This window comes from Triturus cristatus, chromosome 4_2 (genome assembly GCF_964204655.1).
Source record: "Triturus cristatus chromosome 4_2, aTriCri1.1, whole genome shotgun sequence".
Taxonomy (NCBI): Eukaryota; Metazoa; Chordata; class Amphibia; order Caudata; family Salamandridae; genus Triturus; species Triturus cristatus.
Window position 1 is genome coordinate 359,882,209 of NC_140586.1, and position 22,699 is coordinate 359,904,907.

General features: G+C 43.2%; 1 protein-coding gene across 1 annotated transcript in view; it reads right to left on the bottom strand.

The window, feature by feature from the left end:
• CEP350 (centrosomal protein 350) overlaps nt 1–22,699 on the bottom strand; it is a 1,602,561-nt gene that overhangs the window by 1,442,079 nt on the left and 137,783 nt on the right. Inside the window, exon 8 of the mRNA XM_085601771.1 lies at nt 11,243–11,356. Coding sequence (XP_085457897.1) covers nt 11,243–11,356 — 114 coding nt within the window. The remainder of the gene's footprint in view (nt 1–11,242; nt 11,357–22,699) is intronic.

A 22,699-nucleotide genomic window follows, 5' to 3' on the forward strand; every position in this document is an offset into this window, starting at 1 on the left:
AGCAAGGCTGATGACTTACTGACACCCGTGACCTGCACTGAAGGAGAAAATCTTGAAGTCCCCTTAGGCACTTTTTTGGGATTCTTAATAAGAACCCAGCTACCAACCTCCAAGTGTGAAGACTTGAACACTTTACCTTTATCATGAGTACTCTTCATGAGATTCTGTTTTTGAGCAACTCTGGAAGCTACCTCACCGTTGCAAGGCAAATCTTTGTCATGTTTGTTAACCAACCACTTTGGAAATAAATTAGTATGAGCAGTTCTACCTCTTAAAAGTGAAAATGGTGACACCCCAGTGGTACAATGAGGTGAGGTGTTATAAGCCCACAATTTTGCTTCAAGAAAGTCATGAACTTCCTGTCGTGAGGATAGAGCTGACTGAATGGCATCTTTAACTAATCTATTCGCTCTTTCAACCAAACCATTTGACGTTGGTGAGTAAAGAGCAACCTTAAAATGTGTAATGTCACAATCAGTAAGAAAAGAACTGAATTTCTCAGACATAAAAGGAGTGCCATTATCAGAAACTAAAACAGAAGGCGAACCTTCAAGAGAAAACACTTTCTTCAAAAACTTTACGGCATTAAGAGAACTTGGTGAATCACAAAACATGTGATAAATCCACTTAGAATGGTTGTCAATCAACAAAATGATATACTTTAGACCATGTTGCAAACAGTCATATGGGCCAGAAAAGTCCAAGCCAACGTTATCCCAAGGTTTCGTAGGATAAGGGACAGGATGCAGTGGAGTGCTCATAACTTTCCATTTCTTGTCTGATAATAAACACTCCGGGCATGAATCAATAACATGTTTAACCTGTGATTCTAAGGATGGCCACCAATAGTATAACTTGATCAGTTGAGAAGTTTTCGAAACACCTAAATGACCTTTGTGAGCAAATTTGATAATGTCACTCCTAAGTTTGGCAGGAGGAACAAACCAATCATGTCTCATGATTAAGTTGTTGACTAAAGATAACTCAGATGCCACCATGGCGAAAGCTTTCAACTCATTTGAAAGTTTTCTATTTTCTGGCCAACCTTTAACAATGTACTCAGAAACAAGTTTAAGAGTGTCATCTTTATGCTGTGCATCTAGCCAAGCTTCTTCAGTAATATTTGGACAAGAATATACAGCATAAAGAGTCGCAATAACACATTCCGTATCCTCTTAATTCTCAACCTCTGATGAATCATGAAAAGCCATGCGAGACAGGCAATCTGCCCTAAAGTTGTTCCCCCCAGAAATATGTTTAATGGAGAAATGAAATTCCTGCAATTTAGACAACAATCTAACCAACCTTGCCGATGCTTTGCCAAGACCATTACCAGATAATAACTGCCTCAGAGGCTTGTGATCAGTGAAAAGATCAAACTGACGTCCCCAAATGTAATTTCTGAACTTTTCAATGGCCCAAACACAGGCAAGAGCCTCGCGTTCTATGGTACTATAATGAGTTTCAGATTGCTTTAACATCCTAGAGGAGAACGCTATAGTGTGCTCTTTACCTGAAACCCATAGACCAAGAACAGCACCTAAACCAGTAAGGCTAGCATCAACCATAATAAAACATTTCGAGGAGTCATGAAAAGGGTGTAAAGCAGGTGCATCCATGATAAGTTTCTTAACTTGAAGAAAAGAAGAAGAAACTTCTTCAGACCACTCAAACTTTGAACCTTTACGGAGGAGAGCACGTAGGGGCTCCACCGTTTGTGCATACCCCATAACAAAACGGGTATAATATTCCGCTAAGCCTAAGAAAGACCTAAGTGCATCTTTGTCTTTGGGTGGAGTAGCATGGCTAATGGCTTTAATAAGAGACATTTTTGGCTTGATACCCTCCGGAGAAAGTGTATGACCCAAATATTCCAACTGTTGTGTTGCAAATTTACATTTTTCTGCCCTAATAGTCATGCCTGCCTGATCCAATTTGTTTAAGACTGAGGATAAATTGTGTTCAAATGAGTCTCCCAGTCATTAGCATAAACTAGAATGTCATCCTGATAGGCTTGTACACCTGTGATATTTTTAAACAGACTGTCCATGATTTTTTGAAATACGATGGCCGCAGAGGCTAAGCCAAAAGGTAACTTAAGGTATTTAACCCCTTCGACGCTTATGACGGAACGGTTCCGTCATGCACGTCGGTTGGGCTGTGCTTATGACGGAACCGTTCCGTCATGGCCCCGCCCGCGCTCAGAACCTTCAGCACTGCGCGGAAATCCGCGCAGCGCTGAAGGGGTTAAACACCCCAAAAGGTGTGACAAAAGTTGTTAACTCTTGAGAATCAGCAGTTAAGGGAACCTGATGATAAGCAGAACGCAAATCAATGAGTGAAAAAAACTTGGCCCTTCCAAATTAGCCAGGAGATCATGAATTTTAGGAAGAGGATGACAGTCAATAAGAATGTTATTGTTCAAAGTGCGCAAATACGCACATAATCTGACCTCACCGGATTTTTTGCGGACAATAACAATGGGAGAGACCCATTCAGAGGAGTCACAAGGAGCAATGACGCCATCATCACATAGTTTAAGAACAGCTTTAAGTTCATCCTTTGCACTAAGAGGCAAGGGGCGTACCTTATGAACAAAAGGTTGGGCATCAGATTTCAACCTAATCTGGTGTTGAAAACCTTTAACGGTTCCCAACTTTTCAGAAAATAATTTTGGGAATTTATCCAAGAGCTTTTTAATGTCGGAGTCACAGTCTGAAAGGCATAAACAATCAGTAATAGGATGCAAATCGTTCATGGAACCAGCAGGGCTGTAGCCCTGAGGGGGATCGCCAAGCACAATTGGATTATCGGAACCTGGAATGAGACGTAAGCCCATTCTCGCCAAATCTTGCCAGCCAATAATATTGCGTCCTTTAATTGCAACGTAAATCTTGGTAAAAATGAACCTACCTAAGCATTCCAGTCTGTGATTAAAATATCCCAACTTGTCTATATCAAACTCCCCAAAAGTCTTTGGGTTGACGTCAGTTTGACATAGAGTGATTGAACCTTTCCATTTATCATGAAACGCAACATCTGATAGAATGGTTATAGGAGAACCAGAGTCTGCCATTACAGGAATTTCCACCTTACCAAAATATGCTGTTCCTAAAGGGCCTTTCACGCAGTGATGTGTAGCAATGGAATTGCATTCACTGGAAATTACCATGTCTTGAAATTGATTTGAACAGTCATCAACAGCTTCAGAGTAAGCTACACTATTTATGGTGGTGGGTCTTTGAGGATCTGCAAGAACCTTGAAAATGGCCAATCTTTTTACAAAGAACACATCTTTTCCCGATGGCCGGGCACATGGGATAATTGCTTAAGTGCGATTTAGAACCGCATCTATAACAGAATGTATTTCCTTTCTTTACAAATTGCTTAGTAGGTCTATGCATAGAGATAGCATTCACAGAGTTAACGATATCTTGTGTAGGAGTCTTGAATGAGTTGATGGACTGATCTTGTTGGAGAACCTTAGAAGTGACGATGGATCTTTCAATGCTCTTGGCGATGTCAATTGTCTCTTGGAGAGAAGGTTTTCTGCAACTAAGAAGACGTTGCTGAATTTTCTTTGAAAAACAAGCAAAGACAAATTGATCGCGAATGTAAATTTCAGGGTCAGCTTCAAACTCGCATGTAGATGCCAAAACTCGCAATTGTGCAATAGATTCTTCCACCGATTCATCTTCACCTTGTTTTCGTCTAAAGAAATTAGGTCTCTCAAGCATAACGTTCGACTCCTGATCGTAGTGATTAGCAAGTCGTGATAACGCCTCCTTATACACATTCCAATGGTCAGCATCACCAGCCGGGGTTGGAAATTTAGGTAAGTTCTCGAAAACATGTTGTGCAGCAAGACCAAGACAACCATAAAGAATTGCTACTTTACGTTGCGGAGGAGATTTGACAGCATCAATTGCTACAATGTGATTTTCAAAAGCTTGATGGGGGATCTAGATCTAGAGCTGCTTCTAAGTGGACCCGGGGGGGGGGGGGGGGGGGGGGGGCATTGTGGGGGGTAAAGTCGTCTCTATACCCTTTCACCTTTGTATCTTGATTTGGTTGCCTAGTGCTCAAAATTGAATCCTAATACATATTTCTTTGTTTTTATTTTTGACAGTGGTTGAACTGCTGCAATAAAGAAGAAAAAATAACAAGTATGGGTTTTACACATTATGCAAAATTACATTCACAGATTCATGTAGAAGGTAGCAAAACGCTTTAGTTCTCGTGACATTACACTGCATCTTCTCTCCACTTCAGCTGGAACTTTGTCGCCAGGAGCAGGGTCTGGAGGCTGATGGTCCCTCTCCTTTTTTTTCTCTGCAATTTTAAGTTGCTTCTTGTGGTATGTGTTCAAGTGGTACAAGATGCTTGTTATACCACATTAATATTTCTTTGCTCTGCTCACATATACTGCACCTCACCAACTTAGGTGTGATCTTCGATTCACCACATGGAATAGTGAAAAATTCCCAAGCTATGCTTTGTTACTTCATTGGTGGTTCTTCATCAGAATTCTGTTCAGGTGCAGCCGAGTCCTCCTGCTCTTCAACAATTTCAACCAGTTGTAGGTATTCCTCTGGTTCTTCTGATGCCATTTTATTTTTTTAGAAATAGCCAAAATAGTTAAAAACCAGCACAATTTTCAAAATCAGTTTGGGACAGCTCCTATAACAAACTAACCAGTACTTGGAAAGTTCAAGAAGGGAGAAATGGGTTTGTACTTCCTTTCATAAAGGAAACTGTGCAAACCAATGACATTTCTTTATTTAGTAGTCATGTGCAATTCGCGAGTACAGATGCTGTAAGTTATTTTTTGAAATTGTTGTTTTTGACAAACAGGTTATGAAAATAAAGCTAAACCAATAAGTTACGAAACAGCTAAACTCAAACTTTGTGTAAAATGTGTCTACATATGTGTTTTACACTTTGTCATTTGTATTTGTGACTACTGACGTCATCGCAACCTCCGGTGTCGATGGGAACAAGGTATTTGCATTTTTTATGTCTTTTTTCGACAAATGAATACAAAGGGGAAAGTTACATTAGTATCTTACTAAACAGCTACACTGAAACATTATGTAATATAGGTCTATGTATGTCTTTTACACTTTGTCATAAACACATGGTTTTCGCGGTGTGTCCTCGGTGATCGTGACATCGCAAAAATCAAAAATATCTTGAAATAAGATGATTAATGTACTTTTTAAATAAATAGATAATAAATAAAACAATAAGTGGTGCACCATGCAAATGTAATGTTCAATATCTAATTATAGAAAAAAATACAGGGACGTAATAGTTCTGAAATACAATAAAAAATATGTTAGCAATTCACTGAAAAAACCAAAAGGTTACAGGAACGTTATAGTTCGGCTGAAATTTCACACATACAAACCAGAGAAATTCAACAGTTATAGTTACCTGAACTAACTATACCTTACACCCCAGCAATGTACTGCTTATGACCTCACATATTACATCACTCATGACAACTATAACTGCTGAATTTCTCTGGTTTTGTACGAGTGAAATGCCAGCCTTATTATAAGGTCTGTGTAACCTTTGGTTTTTTCAGTGAATATATACACCAGCCGCCATTAGCTAAAAGCGCGAGCAGCAAAGCTTCCTGCCACCCACATTCTCCCTGGCCTCACCCTGCAGCCATCGCTTCCACGGAAGAGGCGTGCCGATATATTCAAGACCCCCTGGTGCATGGAATCATACCCCAATACCGGTAACGGTGTTGAGGTATGATTCCAACATGTTTGATACCAAACATGCCCAGGTTCGGCACAGCCAATCTATAGATCGCCATCGCGTAGTGACGCATGGACACTATATGTATCAAAATGGCTGTCCGCACTTACAAAGCCGTCTCCGATGTTTGTAGGGGTGTCCCGCTCAAGCAGGGCACCCTCACACTTATAACCTAGCACCTTTACTTCAAGATTGAAAGGCCTGCTTTAGGGGTGAATTATAGCTTTTAAGTGCAGTGAACTCAGATATAAGGAAACGTATATCTGTCTTAACTGGTGCTAGCACCAGCTTACACAGGCTGAAATAGCAGGCCTGTAGTCATAGTTTGAGTGGTCTCTCGTGGGTGGCATGATACATGCAAAAACAACAATTGATGGATAGAATGCAGAACAATGTCATACCTTCACCCCAGTACAGAGATCTGAGCCTAAATCCATAGTTTTTTTGCTCACCATGCCGTTCCAGTTTGAACCCAGCCATATGCAAATCAGTCTTGACCCTGTGCCTCATGGGAACAGTCCAGCCCGAACTGCCAAGCCAGGTCCTCCCTGGACTGGAAACAAGCATCCTAGGACCGGTTTCGGGATTCCAGTGGCATGGAGAGCAAGGGACCCACGTCTGGGCATACCCTTCCCACTCGGGGTGATAAATGCAAAAACAACAATTGATGGACAGAATGCAGAACAATGTCATACATTCACCCCAGTACAGAGATCTGGGCCTAAATCCATCGTTTTTTTGCTCACCATGCCGTTCCAGTTTGAACCCAGCCATATGCATATCAGTCTTGACCCTGTGCCTCATGGGAACAGTCCAGCCCGAACTGCCAAGCCAGGTCCTAGGAAGCTTGTTTCCTGTCCAGGGAAGGCATGGCTTGGCAGTTCGGGCTGGACTGTTCCCATGAGGCACAGGGTCAGACTGATTTGCATATGGCCATGTCTGAACTAGGGTGGCAGAGTGGGCTAAAGAACGGTGATGGATCAAACCCAGATCTGTTGACTGGGTGTGAGTGTTTGATTGGTTCTGATGCTCCGTCCATCACCACCCCCTTTTGTACCGCTTTGTTCGCCATAAGTTGGCAGGGTATGCTCAGACGTGAGTCCCTTGCTCACTTTTCCACTGGATTCAAGCAAGCCTGGCTGAAAACTGCTGAAATGCCAGAAACCGGTCCTAGGAAGCTTGTTTCCGGTCCAGGGAAGACATGGCTTGGCAGTTCGGGCTGGACTGTTCCCATGAGGCACAGGGTCAGACTGATTTGCATATGGCCATGTCTGAACTGGGGTGGCAGAGTGGGCTAAAGAACGGTGATGGATCAAACCCAGATCTGTTGACTAGGTTTGAGTGTTTGATTGGTTCTGATGCTCCGTCCATCACCACCCCCTTTTGTACCGCTTTGTGCTGCAGCCCATGGGAGATCCCTGATGTACCTATCCCTGGGGACCTCCGTACCATATACTAGGGACTTACATAGGTACACTAGTTTCCAATTGGGAAGGTACCAAAGTACTTACCATTGTCAAATTTAGGGAGGAACCACAGTGACTGGGGTCCTGATTAGCAGGATCCCAGTCAGACTAGGCATAAAACAGAATACCAATAGCAGAAAGTGGGGGGAAACCATGACAGCAGATACTACTTACCTCCAGAAAGATAAATCAAGTGTGGGATCGATGTAAAGGATCCGTGAAACAGGTGCAGAAAAACACAAGATTACAGTTTACCCAGTTCAGCTTCCTGAATCACACTTTTCGGACACTGCAATGTAAGTTGGCTCCTTGACAGTCTGACATAAGTGCCCAGAGTCTGTAGTTGGCTTTTACTATATGGTCTGTCAATGGCCCATGAAAGCCCATTACTGGTAGGAATGCGTATTATCAGAAATGGCAATCACAATACTACCCCTTGACCCAGTGCAGTGTTTACTGGACTCACACCCAATCACAAGGGTAGGGGTCTCGAGCCAGGGGGGTACACAGCAAGGAATGATTATTCATTATCTAGAACGTTTAGAAGTTAAATCAGCCAAATGGCCTTCGTGAAGGTGGTGATACCCCTGAGAAGTCATTGCCATCTGCACCTGGAGGACATGTTACAAGGGTGTTGCCCCCCCCTCCCACCTGAACTACTGTATATTGGTTGTCACACACCACCATTTGTGATAAACTGTCTGACATATTGTCTGGATCCATGTGATTGCCTGTGGCGGGGGATTCAACGTCTTCCCCTCGATTCCGCAATTCATGCAGAAGATTGCGCAGGTTTGTCAAGGCATGAGCTTGTCTCTTCCCCGCTGTTTACTTAACTTATCGCTTCCTAATGTTTCTCAGACTTTTCATAACACTTATATGTCATTGCTGATCATCTACTACCATGCAGACAGAATACGTTTATGTATATTTTAGGCATACTGTTATGCTATAATTCGACTGCCATATCATGTGCCTGAACCTATATGAACATTGTTCTTTTAAGTGCATATTAGATCTTGCAAAATCCCAATAAATACAGATGTAAAAGGAAAAAAAGTATGTGAGGCCCTGAGGAAGCAATGTGTATCGTGAAACTTGTGCTGGCCAGCTTTGCATATTTCCAAATGAAGATGTAACTGGTGAGTGCCCTGCATTCTGTAGAAACACACGGCAAAGTGGAAGTCCTAAGAGGGTTGCATTACACCATCCCGGAGTGTGCTTTTGCCATCTAGGAGTTACATAAATCATATTTGCATATGTACAGAGTATAATATTCTATTTAGTACCATTGTATTGGGAGGAAAGGAGCGTCATGAATCATTAACGCCTTCATCTCAAGAGAGTCATGGTCATTCCCCACACGCAACAATGGTAATAAATAGCATATTACACTCTGCACATCTGCATACACACGTGTATGTACATATTTACATGTGTTGCTTTGGGTCAGCCCTCTTCTTGACACTGCCATGTTTAATTCACACACTGCTTCCATTCATGAAAGCATACAGCATGGAGCAATGGGTCAGCCCACTTCAGCAACAGACTCTTACCATGTGAATGACCACATTTTGCCTAATTACATGTGCACATTTGACCGAAAATATGTGTGTTCAGAGCCACTGTTTGAAGGCCAGTCATTTCATTTTCTGTTTCTCCCTTTATAAGTGCCCTTTTATTTTTTTCCTTCCTTGTTTTAGAAATACTTTTTTTGTACTATTGTCCTGCAGCTGAGATAGTGTAGGAAGCTGGGTTTCTGTTGCCAGACTACTAAAGCACTTTGACTTGATGTGCCCTGGGTCCCAGCCAATCAGGTTACCAGGGCCTATATCCTTTCCCAAAACTGCACCTTGTACCCCCAAATTGGCACCTCTCTGGCCACATGTCAGTCCCTTGTAAAAGGTACCATGAGTACCAAGGGCACTGTAGCCAGGGACGGCCTCTATGGGCTGCAGCACTTATTGTGCCACCCTTAGAGGCCTTGTGTGTGTGTGTACACACACACAAGGCCCCCCCCCCCTTTTCGGCGGGAAGACAGGTGGGAAAAGTTAGCACAGCCCAGAAGGTATGCCCACCTCTGCCAACCCCACCCCTCAGGTGAGGTGAAGCCCACTCTTCAGTGCAGGCACTCTCCAATCAGGATTAGGGATTGTGCCCACTCCCACACGTGGGATGAGCACGCCAAGGGAAGTGTGTTCACCCCACGATGATGCTACTGAGATCCCTAAAGCGCCCCCTAAATACAGTATTTAGGGGGCAGCCCTGAACTGAGAAGAGAGATTCCCGCAACCTACGAAGAAGGTCAAAAGAAGACGCCCAGCAAAGTAGACTGCAGAGAAGAACTAACTTGGCCCCAGCCCTACCGGCCCATCTGCAGTTTCCAGAGATCCTAAGCCAAAAGTCACCTTGTCCTGCAGCCAGCGATCTCCAAAACCCCTGGGAGGACTGACTGCCTTCAATAAAGACCGGATCTCCTGTGAACAGCAGCTCTGTTGAAAAAGAAACTCCCAAGACAGACTCTGAGCCTACTGAGGACAAAGAAACGCAATGCCTGGAACCACCACTGCACCCATTGCCTACAGCCCTAGTTCGAGTGGACCACCGGTCCCAGCGAGGTCCCCCAACGCTCTAGAGTCCGAGTCCACCGTGGATTGACTGCTCCAGGACTCCCCGACGTCACCTGCAGCCGGTGCACGGAGACCCCCCCCACTGCCCCCCAACAACCGCGAGTGGCCCGGTAAGGTGAAATCCGACCTAAAAAGACACCCCTGTATCCAGCCGCCCTGCACCCTGGTGAAGAGAACCTGAGGTACACCTATGTGCCCGAGCCCTTCAACTTACCTGTCCAGCTGTTGGTTCTTCCTGGAAGTCTTCCTGGACCGAGCCTGCAGCCAAAATCTAAAACAGCAACTCTCATTGAAAGCAACAGGGCACCCCACGCCAAAACAGCACCCTGCACCCAGCTGCCCCTGCTCCGCTGTGGGTGCACCTTGTGTGCTAACTCGGATCCCCCTTTGCTCTGAGCCTAACACCAGGAGCTTTGCTCCCACAACTTTGTGGTCTGCTCGTTAGCAGCCACCAACCGTAGGCCCCTTATCCCCATTGGATAACATTGGGCCTACGCACTCTGCACCCGGCTGCCCTAGTGCCGCTGAGGGTGTTTCAGGAGTGCTTCCTTGACCCTGGGGAAACCCTGGTTCTAACCCCAGAATAACAACTCCCACAAACTTGTACTTGCCTTAAGACCATTAACTTAATTTTCCTCCATAGGAATACATTGACTGTTTTTCCTTAAAAATTGTTCTAAGTGTGGAGTTGGTCTGTATGAAACACTGAAAAACTGCAAACGTACAAAAACTGATTTACTTACCTTTTCTCTGGGAAATGTCCCAGTGTGATATCTAGGCATATCACACTGAATAGAAAAAGTTACTTGAAAAGTAATCTGAAAGAAACGTACAAAGTAATCTATAGAGTAACTGAAAAGTAATTTAAAACGGATGATGTGCCTGTAATTCAACAAACTGCATTTGAACATGCATTCAACAGTAAAGCATTGCATAAGATTTCGCAAAGCATTTATTTCACCTACCTGCACCATGCTTGGCTTGGTTCTAGAACTAAAATAACGTAATAATATTTTTGATACAGTCTTTGAGTGTGTGACATCATTTGCTGCCTGAGTGTGTACAACAAATGCTTAACACTAAACACTACCCTCTGTGAAAGCCTTACTGCTCAGCTATGCTTCCACAAATAGATATTAAGGTGCGGTCTACTTTTACCTCTGCCTACCTTTGGGGTTCCACTGGACTCTGTGCACACTATAACTCATTTTGGTATAGTATATACAGAGCCAGCTTCCTACAGATAGTGCAACTAGGTTGATCACTTGCCTTTAATTTTATCTGCAGTTTATTGCCCTTAATCAATCCAATTTCAGGCATAAACCAGATCTACTGGCAATACCAATGCTTGCTCATTAAAGAAGAAGAATTTACCTGATTTTACATCAGGGCTCAAACCCCGGGCCACCTTCTGAATTTTGCGCACTGGTTTTGCGGTTCTCTTCTCTCTGTTTTTTTCACTGGGTTTCTCCTTTGTTGTAGCAGAATCTAAATAAATACATAATTCAAATTCAAAAGGAAAGAGTAATGCAATAAATATTTGAAACACATCAAAGTATCAACATGGGAAATCTTACTAAAAGAGTCTCAGAAGGTAGGAAGAAAAACAAGTTTATTTAGACAGTTGTCCATAAAACATTCTAAAAACACATTAGACAGTTAAAATCAATAAATGAGCCCCATCTTAACTACCCAACACCCCCTTCCCACTACAATTCGTCATTAAAACACTGTTTAACAGACCGTAAAAACCAAGCAATTCCAACTGCCACATCTAAGTAATGCATTTCTAATAACAGCTCCACAGCTTTCCTCCTATGGACAGTATCATTTAAAAAAAAAAAACAAGGGTCTTAAAAATTTAATTTGATTTGCAAGAGAAAAGACACAGTCCATTAGTATATGCAGTAAGACTGGGAGATCTTAATAAGTTATTATTTCTTAGTCTCTCAGATATCTTAAATCCCCCAGGCCACTGTGGGAAAAGGATACGAAGGAAGCTATCCTGGTATAACAGGACATGCAGACTAGCGAAGAGCGAACTCCTTGATGCATTAAAATATCGGCAGTTAATCCACCATGCCAAGCTTGAGTGGGGGAACGAAAATTGGGCTAGGCTAACAACAGCCTTAGCGACTAAGGATGCAAGGAAGTTTTGGCAGATTGTGACCACAGGCTCAGTTGATCCCGACCCTGCAGTAATGCCGAACATTGCTGCAGAGGTATGGGAAGAACATTTTAGCACTCTGTACAAGGGGGACAACTCCTGTATGGAGGTCCCTTCGGGTGATAGGCTGACGAGTTGTGTCAATGGCTCAGCAGTGATCATTTTTACCCTGGGCGAGGTCCGGGCTGCTATATCTAAGCTTCCTGCGGGCAAAGCACCAGGGTTGGATAAGGTCCCGGGAGACCTCTATGAACATGAACCCAGGGTTTGGGCGCCCTATCTATCAACTATATTTAACGCTATCTCTGGTGGTATGGCGGTTCCTGCTACTTGGCTGGGAGCAGAGGTAGTCCCCATTTTTAAGAAGGGGTCGCCTCTGCTACCAGCCAACTACAGGCCAATCAGCCTAATAGATGTAGACCAGAAACTCTTTGCAAGGCTGATTTTGGATCGCCTGCTGGATTGGATGGAGGACTTTGAGATTTTAAGTCAGGATCAGGCGGGCTTTAGAAAGAGTGTATCCACTATTGACTAGATTTTTAGACTGGCTATGCTTTTCTGGAAGACGGCTAAGGTCGAGGGCGGCTCACTATATATTGTCTTCGTAGACCTGTGTGCGGCCTTCGATCTCGTTCCACGTAGGAAACTTTGGAATGTTTTACGGGATCTAGGAATACCAGCCCCTCTTCTGGATATTATAATACGACTCCATACTCATAATTTCGCAAGGGTCAGGTGTGGAGAAGGCAATTTGTCATCTAGCTTTCCCGTTGACAGGGGGGTTAGGCAGGGTTGCGTTTTGGCGCCAACCCTGTTCTGCCTCTACGTAAACGGAGTTACCTCCCATCTTCACGCAGTCCCTAATAGAGACGCACCAAGGCTTGGCGGTACAAGGATATCAGCGATCATGTTCGCAGACGATACCCTGTTACTCGCTAAAACACCAATGGGTATCCAGCGAGGGATGGTTTTGTCTCATTTTGCCATGATCGGGGGCTGGAAATAAATACGGCCAAAACGAAATTTATGATTTTTAATCCTCCAAAGACATCCCGCCCAAACCCTGTCATAGACGGTGTGAGCCTGGAAAGAGTCCAGACGTTTGAGTATTTGGGTTTGACTCGTAATGAAAATATGACCTGGGCTCAACATCAGACTAAATCCCAACTAAAGTTAATTCAAAAGGCAGGGGGGATTATTAAACTATGGAATAAATCCACGACAAAACCCATCGGGCCCCCTCTCGAAATCTATAAAATGCAGGCACGTGGGGCAATAATCTATGGTGGTGAATTGTGGGGACACAATTGTGCCCCTGCAATTACTGCCATGGAAAACAAGTTTCTTAGGCAGTTAGTTTCCCTGCCTACTGGTTCACACCTTCTTCCCCTCAGGCTTGATTTGGGAATAAGATCATTAAAGGAGGAACTGGGCCTGAAGCCTTTAACTTTTTGGAGGCGCCTATGGGTAACCCCTGAACTTTTTAGCTATAGGCAAGAGCTTAAGGAATTATTAAAATTCCCAAATATATGGAAACTCCCCTGGCTAAAATATATAAAGCAGGAATTTGAGAGGTTGGGTTGCCCTTTACTGTGGACAAACCCGGAAGAGGCTTGTAGAAATATATCGCGTGAAGAACTGGTTAATATGTACTATGATTATAATCTGTCTGCTTGTTTACTGAATGACCAAATGGGGACAATGTCCAGTACATTCATAGCAACAAAAGATTACTATACGATGGAGACTGTCTTGGATGACATTAGTCACATTGGCCTAAGGAAACTCTTTCTCCAATGGAGATATAACTCCCTACCAATAAGAGCCCTTACTAGTAGATGGCACCCATCTACCAGCAAAAATTGTCCAGCCTGCACTGGAGGAGCTGGAGAATGACATCCATGTTATGTTCTTCTGTCCTTCCTACCGGAAGCCCAGGAAGAAGTGGATCATTCCGATATGTAGAAATTGGGGGATTAGGCATTGCCTGCATTCTTATCGAATATTAAAAACTGACCTATCCCCATTAACTGTTTTTGTTGTAAGTAAATTTTTAGCTGCCATGTGGAATATTAGAAGAACTTTTGTGGTTAAATGAGACTTGGTGCATCAATGTTTAACTCACGGAGCATGAAGCCTACTAATGAGGAGTGGGACTTTCAGTTGTTTTTATGTATAAACGAATAAAACGTTATGATTAATAATTGTGATGGGAAAATGTATTTGAGATTTTATACCATAATCTGTAATGTTCTGTTTGGTAATGTATTGCGATTTCTTTTATGACATTTTTAATTCAAAATAAAGATAATGAAATGAAAATATGCAGTAAGGAGCATTTTGCATTCAGGGGACAGGAGGAGAAACCACTGTTATCCTGTACCCTGGCCCATTATGGGCGGGATGAGTGAATTGGATTATATCCCACCTTGACGTTAGTATTTCATTTCGCAACCCTGAATCTGGTAACTGTAACAGGTAGGGAAAAATAGTGTCCTGGCTCAGAGTGGAGATTGAAAAACTAATGGATGGTTTCTTGCTCAGGTAGAATAGGTCATTAGATTTGGACACCAAAACTGCAGACTTTCAATGCATACTTGCCTGGAAAGGGGGACCAGGATGAGATTGCACCACTGTCTGAATAGAGGTTCTTAAGAACAGTTAATCTAGTTCTTACCTCCTTTGCCCACCATCTGTCACTACCTTGAATCGCTGCCCATCACAATTTGGAGAATTTAGACATCTCATCATCTTCAGAGAGTGTATTAAAATGTCTTAGGGCCCGAGTAAAGGCCAACAGGTTCCAGGAGACCAGATTGCACTCTCTCCTATGACCTGAACCATGGTGCCTTGGGGGGAGTGATAAAAGCCTTCTAAGAACTGACCCTTCTAATCGATCCAATTCATATGCAGGATCAAGGGGGAAAAAAACTCTCCTCCATAAAAACCCAACGGAGGTATCTTCCCTTCATAAGTTCTTAATAGTGGAATATGAGAAAGCCCCCCAAATCTACTAATAAATCTTGATAGACAGCTAGCCTGCAATAGGGCCTTCTGCTTAATGCCATCCCAATGCGTGCTCCAGTGCAGGTTCCTCCTAAAGATCAAACCCAAATGTTTATATTGATAGACTTGCTCCACCTCCAGTGCATCTAAATACGAGCTAAATTTCTTTTCATTTTTGCCAAAAACTAAAAATCTTGGTCTTTTCCAAATTAATGTGAAGCTGGTTCTGATTACTATAGATTGCTAGGGCATATAGTTTCCTCTGCAGACCATTTGGGGTATAATCCAGTAATAACAGATCGCCTGCATAAAGCAGACAATCAATATGCGGTTTCCCGACTTTAGGGGAGAAATACTTGGATTGTAAAATAAAGGTAGGGAGATCAGCTAAAAATAGACTAAAAAGCTGGGGAGCTAAGATGCACCCCTGCCGAAGGCCATTCTCGATGGGGATATTTGAGATAATCAACCCGACTTGTCTAACTCCACCTGATCCAAATTACCAGAGGCTCAGAAGAGATCAAGTTTGCAGAAGTAAGGTAAGTGTCCTAATTGCTTACCACAAATAATATTTACTTGTAATACTAGTACTGCATCGTAGGAACTTCGGTAAAGTCAAATACTTAAATAGTTCCAGTTGATGTGCAAGATGAAAATGTTGCGTACATTATCCTAGTTGTCATAGGTATTCACTTTGAATTCACAAATAATCTGAATATCTTTGTGTGCGTGCTGCCACCCCAAAACACCATTTAAACAAAAATGCATGAGGGAAAAACTTACCAATAAGAGGCAACATGTTCCGCTACCTTCATTAAAATGTTATCCATTTGTATAAAAGCACCACTATATTACCCATTTTTGAATCCCCAAACTAGGGAACACATAGCCTCTAATAGGTTGAGTACATAGAGTGGCAAATTAAGACCCTGCACCTTTAGGAACTCCGAAGCCAGACACCATTCTTACCATCCACTGCAGGCTCTGAGAGGTAGTTTATTTTGAAGGAGGCCAGAAAGCATCTAAAGTCACTACAGCCTGTTCGCCAAGTGTAGGAAACTGCCTCTCTATAAAGTGTACTACAATGAGGTGTACTGTGCAAAACGTCCAGATAACCATAGTGTACAGGGGCTTGCTTTAACAATCTCAATGTGCCCTATTTGAGATAGTGTGGTAGAGAAGCCTTAGGCTTATCAGAGAGGAGTGTTTTGTATTTGTTGCAAACAGTCAATAAATGAGATACACTCAATATGGAAATCCGACAATAGCAGATTTCATATTAATTAAGACACAAAGATCTAAGAGATCAGCTAAGTACTTTTCGAGTTAGGATTTTCTGAAACACAGAAAATACAGCAGCCAGATTTGAGACATGAGCCTTGAACGTGGTAATGTTATCCTATGAAAGAAACATATAGGGGTACTTGCAAGCGAGTTACAGGGTTGTTCCTCTGGACATAGACTTAAGGTAAGTACAGGCCACAGTCCTTAGAACCACCACCAGTTTTGGTTTACCTGCCCTGGTGTGTCCAGGTGCAGAGGAGTAATTGAAATTGCATTTATATAGCACTTACTACCCCCAACAAGGTGTTGAGGCGCTTTTCGGCGAGTAGCTTGCTACTCTGGAACCCAAAGAAGATTAGTGGTGAATTAGTATAGGGAGATATGAAATCTATTTGAGCGGTGGACATGTGAGTTTGTTATTTGGAATGAAGGAGAGTGGAAGGAAGGGTCTAGAGAGTGGTTCTTTGGAGATCTTAGCAGTAGGAGTAGGGATGGGAAGAGTAAAATGGGGTGGGATGAGGGGAGTCAGAGGGAAGGGTTTAGAAAGGCTTGTTTGCGAGATCTGAATAGTAAAGGAGGTTTGAGGTGACGCAATGAGGGGTAGAGCAGGGAAGAGTCTAGAAAGGGTTTTTCAGGGGATCGTAGTAGAATGAGGTTTGGGATGAGTCAGAGAGTGGAGGTAGAGGATATATTTAGAGAGGCATAGGATGACATATAGGGTAGTGCAATAGAGATGCTGAATTAGAAGTAAAGTAATAAATATGAAGACACAAGTACATGGAAGGTATGTATAAGGAAGGTAATATAGGTAGATTTAAGTTGTTTTTAATAAACTCAGATTTTCAAGTGTCGCTGTACTTTACACTAATTTATTTGTTCTTATATTTTTTTATAAAAGCTTTTTGAAATTCAACAGTGAAACAATTGTAGATAAATAGCTATGATAAAATGTTACTTATTATGTTAAACATAGAATAGTATAACCTTAAGTAATATTTACATTTATTAATAAAAACCAACAAATATCTATAAATTCTTAAACATAATTATTATACACATTTATACCAAGCTGAATGGATCGTCGCTTCTTCTACCTCCCTCCACCAAGGATTTAAACGTATACAAAGGAATACACATATGTAGGTACACATCTATAGTCCAAATAAAAGCCAATATACACAGGGATAAGTTTATATTTATGCTTGAGCATGGTGGTTATGTGAGGAAGTGTCAACTCTTGAGTAGTTTTCTGAAGATAATGTAGTTATCCGTGGATCTTATGTTTGGGGGTAAACAGTTCCATAGATTGGCTTCTTGAACACAGAAGGATGTGCCGCCTATGGCTTTTTTCTTGTATGGTAGGATTTTGAGGCGAGTTGCCAATCTAGATGGAGGTCCCTTTGTTGAAAGTATTTGGTGGTTTTATTCCTGATGAAGAGCGGTCCTGTTCCATGTATCACTTTGTGGGTGATACAAAGCAACTTGAATGTGGCTCTTCTGGCAACCGGTAACCAATAGAGGGCCTTCAAAGCAGGGGGAGATGTGGGCTTGTGGCTTTATATGTAAGAGTGGTCTGACAGCAGAGTTCTGAATCCATTGAAGTCTTTCTATTTATTTATTTATAAAGTTTAATATAACGTAGACTTGACCCTAGAGGGTATCAGAGCTCTTTTCATTTGGTTAGGCAAACAAACAGGTAGAACAACCAACAAACATAGATGCTTACAGTACAAGGTATAAATCAGGAAAAGCCAGTAGTTTAAAAAACAAGTATAAAGCAGGAGAGGAATAAACATGTGTGTAGACACTACATCATCTCAGTGCCCAAATATAAAAGACAATGGGTTCTAAGGTGGAAATTTGTTCATCAAAAGCATTGTATCTTCTTTTTTGAACGATTTAGTTAAAGGGTTCGATCTGATTTCAGGGGGAAAGGAGTTCAACATTTTTGGGCAATTCCAAAGAAAGCTCGGTTGTAGGTTTTCTTTTTCAGAAACTTCTGAGGTGTCAACAATAGGGAGCTTGAGCTTCTAAAGGATCTGCAGCCACCAGATGGCTCCAGTTTTTAAGCTAAGTACTTTGGTGTGTTGAAGTGTAGGGCGTTATGGGTCATACAGGCAATTGTCAGCTGTATCCTTGCCTCATAAGGGAGCCAGTTTAGCAACTTTAGATCGGGAGTGATGTGGTTATTTTTTGGGGATCCAATGACAAGCCTTGCAGCAGGATTAAGGGATGCCCTCAGAGGAGCCAGCTTGGATTTAGGCTGACCGCTAAGGACTGCATTACCATAGTACAAAAAGGGCTTTATTTTTCTTAGCAAGTTCATTTGAAAGTTTGCTTCTTTTGTGGCTGAACGGATATGTTCCTGCACACTAAGATTCTTGTCAAGGGTAAGTCCCAGGGATCTTGTGGAATCTATAATATGTGGAAAGCAGTTGAGGGCTGTTAGATGCTTCATCCATTCTTCAATATCGAGGGATTGTTTGGGAGGGGCGATTAAGCGGAATTCGGTTTTGAGCACATTTAGCTTGAGGTGGTTTCAAGTGAGCCAGTTCTGGGTTTTTTGCAGAGTTATGTTGAGGGATCGGATATCATCCGAGGGGGATGAGATTTTAAGGTATAGTTGCTATACAAAAGAAGGGTACGAAGTTCCAAGGTGATCTAATAAACACTTACAAAAAGCGTTAGTTTCTTATATAAAACTCAAGTGTACTACAGACGAAAAGGAGGGGAATTCCTCCTTTCGGAACTAGGGCTCACACACCCAGCAAGCTAGGTGTCATGCTTCTTCATATGAGCCTGCTCCTCGTCGGGCCGTCGCTGCAATGCCCAGCGGGCACCCTTAAAGGGGCTCTTTATCGGAGATCTTTTGTTCCTTGCCGTAAGGGTGCCGTGGGTGTGAGGGGCCAAGGTGAGTGTAGATGTAAGGAATGGTGCTTTCTAAAATAGGTAAGGGAGTCCTCTGTGATGTAATTTTATTTTGCGAGGGACCCTTCCTGATTAAAATGGAAAATAGGAAGGATTAACTCTTTCTGTTCTAATGTAACAGAACGCGTACTCAACTTCCAGGAGGTCAACTTGTTTCTCTCCCTATACTGTCAAGGAGTGATCATTGGCGATTCTTCAGGACCGTGTGAGAAAGAAAAAACTATCTACATGTGGGTGGTGAGGTGTGTTGCTACCTACCACTGGTTGTCCCCTTGGGTCATTACCCTTGGAGAGGTGAGGCGATCTGTAGTACAAGAGAAAACACAACATTCTACGTAAGTATCACATTCGGCGATGGAGATATGTTAAAATAGAATAGTTAAATTAAAGAGACTTAGCTGTTCATGCATTCCAAAAAACTCTTAAAAACAACGTGACTTTCACAAGCATTCCCCTTGGGATTAAAGATGAAACATCTGTGACAACACCGTGGGGGTGAGTGCTGTGTAGACTCACCTAGTTAGATATGTAATTTAGCCTCATCAGGTGCAGCGGAGTGTATGAGACCCAGATTGTGGTGTCTCTAAAGAAATTTAAAGGAGACACACACATCCATATATCAGGGGTCAGTGTCATGGTTCTGTGGCTGCTGTCTATTGCAGAGACACAATGGAAGCTAACAGGATCGTGGTTAGCTCGTCTGTGACCTGAACAGGTGCAGTAGTATTCCATCCGACCTCCACTTAAAGCGCGTCCCTAGGCACGTACCGATGGCTGGTAGAGGCGGGTTTGCGGGGGGGTTGTTTACTTATTGTAAAGGCAAAGGCAACCTCACAGTTTGCGCTCTAGCGGGCGAAACAACCATGGTGGTGGTATCCCTGTACAAAAGCCCCGTAGTCATGGCAGTGTAAAGGGGAACCCTTCATTGAGGCATAAGGATGCGATCACTTGCTTCCACTGCAGGTACGTCTACAAGTCCCAGCCTACAACCCTCTTACCCCCATCTGACGGCGTCGACATGCGGAGCCTGCAACCACAAACAGAGACTCACCTGTTCCTAATAGGAACCCGTTGGCCGACCTACCCTGCTCCCCGGAAGGTGACTCCGCTCAGGCGGAGGTAGCGTTACAAGTCCTTCGTGTTAGTCATCGGAGCGCGTGCTGGGCAGTCGAGTGGTTGTAGCCTGAATTGAAACGTGTGTAGTGGTAGTGTGTAGTGGTCACATGATCACATAAAATAGGGCGGCCATCTTTGAATGGAGTGCTGTGGTAGCGCTATGCCCTGAGTGTGAGAAAGTGGCTCTGTATATACTGTTCCCTAATAGGTACAGGGTGTACAGAGTCCACAGTACCCAAGGGTTTGACAGAGGCTAAAGTTAGATATAACCTTACTCTCTAAAGTGGTAGCTTGGTCGAGCAGTAAGGCAGTATCAGAGGACAGTGTAAAGGATTTGTTGTACACACTCAGTCAGCAAATAGTCTCACACACTCAATAACTGAACTCTAGGCCAATGGTTTATATATAAAAAATATATGCTTGTTTTATTTTAGAACCAACACTTGGCATTAAAATATACTTTCTCAGAATGAGATGCTTTATATAAATACTTTTGCAATATGCAATTGACTTTTGTAAACAGTTACAAGCTGTTGCAATATGCAACACTATTTTAAACACAACAATGCATTGAGCTCAATGGAAATTTCAAGTTATTTGCAACAGATTACTTTTAGGATTACTTTTGGAATTCCAGGACTGGATCCTAGATTCAGTCCTGGGTCAGTACTTAGAATCAAGTGATGAAAGTCGACTTAATTACTGTGATGATTTTTAAACAATATTTAGCTATTTTAAAAGTTGAGACTTGGAAAATATTTCAAAGAAAACAGGCAATGATTCCGTATGGAAGACATTTCAAGTTGCAGGTACAGTATATTCTCGTTACTTTTGTAATCCTGTACTGGGTACCTAGACTCAGTACTGGGACCTTTATCCAAAACAGGTAAGTAATAACGTTTTCAGATATTATACGATTTTTAAGGAATATTTAAAGATTGCAGAAATTGAAACTTAGAAGAAATTTCACAGAAAAACAGTCAATGATTTCCTATGGGAGAAAATTGGGTTACTGGTAAGTACAGTTGTAAGTATTTTTCAGAGTCAGTGCTGGGCACCAAGATCCAGCACTGGGAGCTCACCTAAGAGCAGGTGAGTATTTTCGTTTCTCGGCTGATTTTTGGTGAATATTTTAAGATTTGAAAAGTCCACACTTAAAAGAAGTTTCAGGAAAAAGCCAGTCAATGTTACCCTATGAAGAAAATAAAGTTATCGGTTTAAAGGTAAGTACTCGACTGGCAGAGTTGAGGTTCTGGGCATAGACTCAGGGGTCCCTCAGGGTCAGGTAGGTACAGTTGGTTCACCCTCAGCGACTCTAGGGCGGCCGGGTGTAGAGAGAGTTAGGCCCAATGTTATCCTATGAGGGATAGTGGGGCCTTGGTTGGTGGCTGCTGACTAGCAAGCCACGCAGCTGTGGGAGCTGGACTCCTGGTCACTTACTCAGGGCAAGTGGGGAAGTAGGTAGGTGTAGAGATTGCACTGCCAGGGCCACTCGGGCGGCTGGGTGCAGGGTGCTTTTGAGCCTTCGGGCGCTCAATTGATTTCAATGGGAAATCTCCGGTTTAGAAAAAGACTGCAAGCTCGGGGACGAGGATTCTTCAGGTACCACCACCACTTTGAGAGGTAAGTTTGGTAGTTGGAGGATAGGTAGGTACCCCGGGTTTGGGCACAGGGGTCCGCGGTACGCCGCGTGCATGGGTGCCTTTTGGTGTTGGGAAATCTTACCCTCTGTTGATCGCGGTAGGGGGGGCACCTTGTTCTGAGGCTGCAGGCTTCTTCAGGAGTGTCGAGGGAGGTCCTTGGGTGCCGGACACGAGGTCACAGTCGTCGTGGGGTCGTCCTCGTGGTCTTTGTTCACTCCGGCACTGGCCAGGCTTGGCTGGTGCAGAGTGTGCTGGGTTCGCGGTTCCGGGCTGCTGCCAGGGATTAGAGGTAGGTTTTGAGTAGAGCCTCTACTCATGGGAGTCCCAGGGGCTTAGAGCCAAAAGGTAGCCAGGTCCTCTGGGGTTTGTGAGGTTGCTGGCCACAAGAGATGCCAGGTTGGAGCAGGAGCAGGTTCGAGGGCGACAGGCTGGTAAGGCTGGGGCCAAAGCTGTTGGTGTCTTCCTCTTCTTAGCAGCTGCAGGGCAGGTCTTCTTTCTTCTTGCTCTTCTTTGTATTTCGGAATCTGGGGAAGGAAGGTTCAGGGTGCCTCTAAATACTAGATTTAGGGGCGTTACAGGTAGGTGAAGGGCAGGGACCAATGGGTCCCTGTCCTGGGGTGGGTACACCCCCTATCCTGCCTCTCTCCTATGGGAGGGGGGCAGTAGCCTAGTCCTGATAGGGTAGAG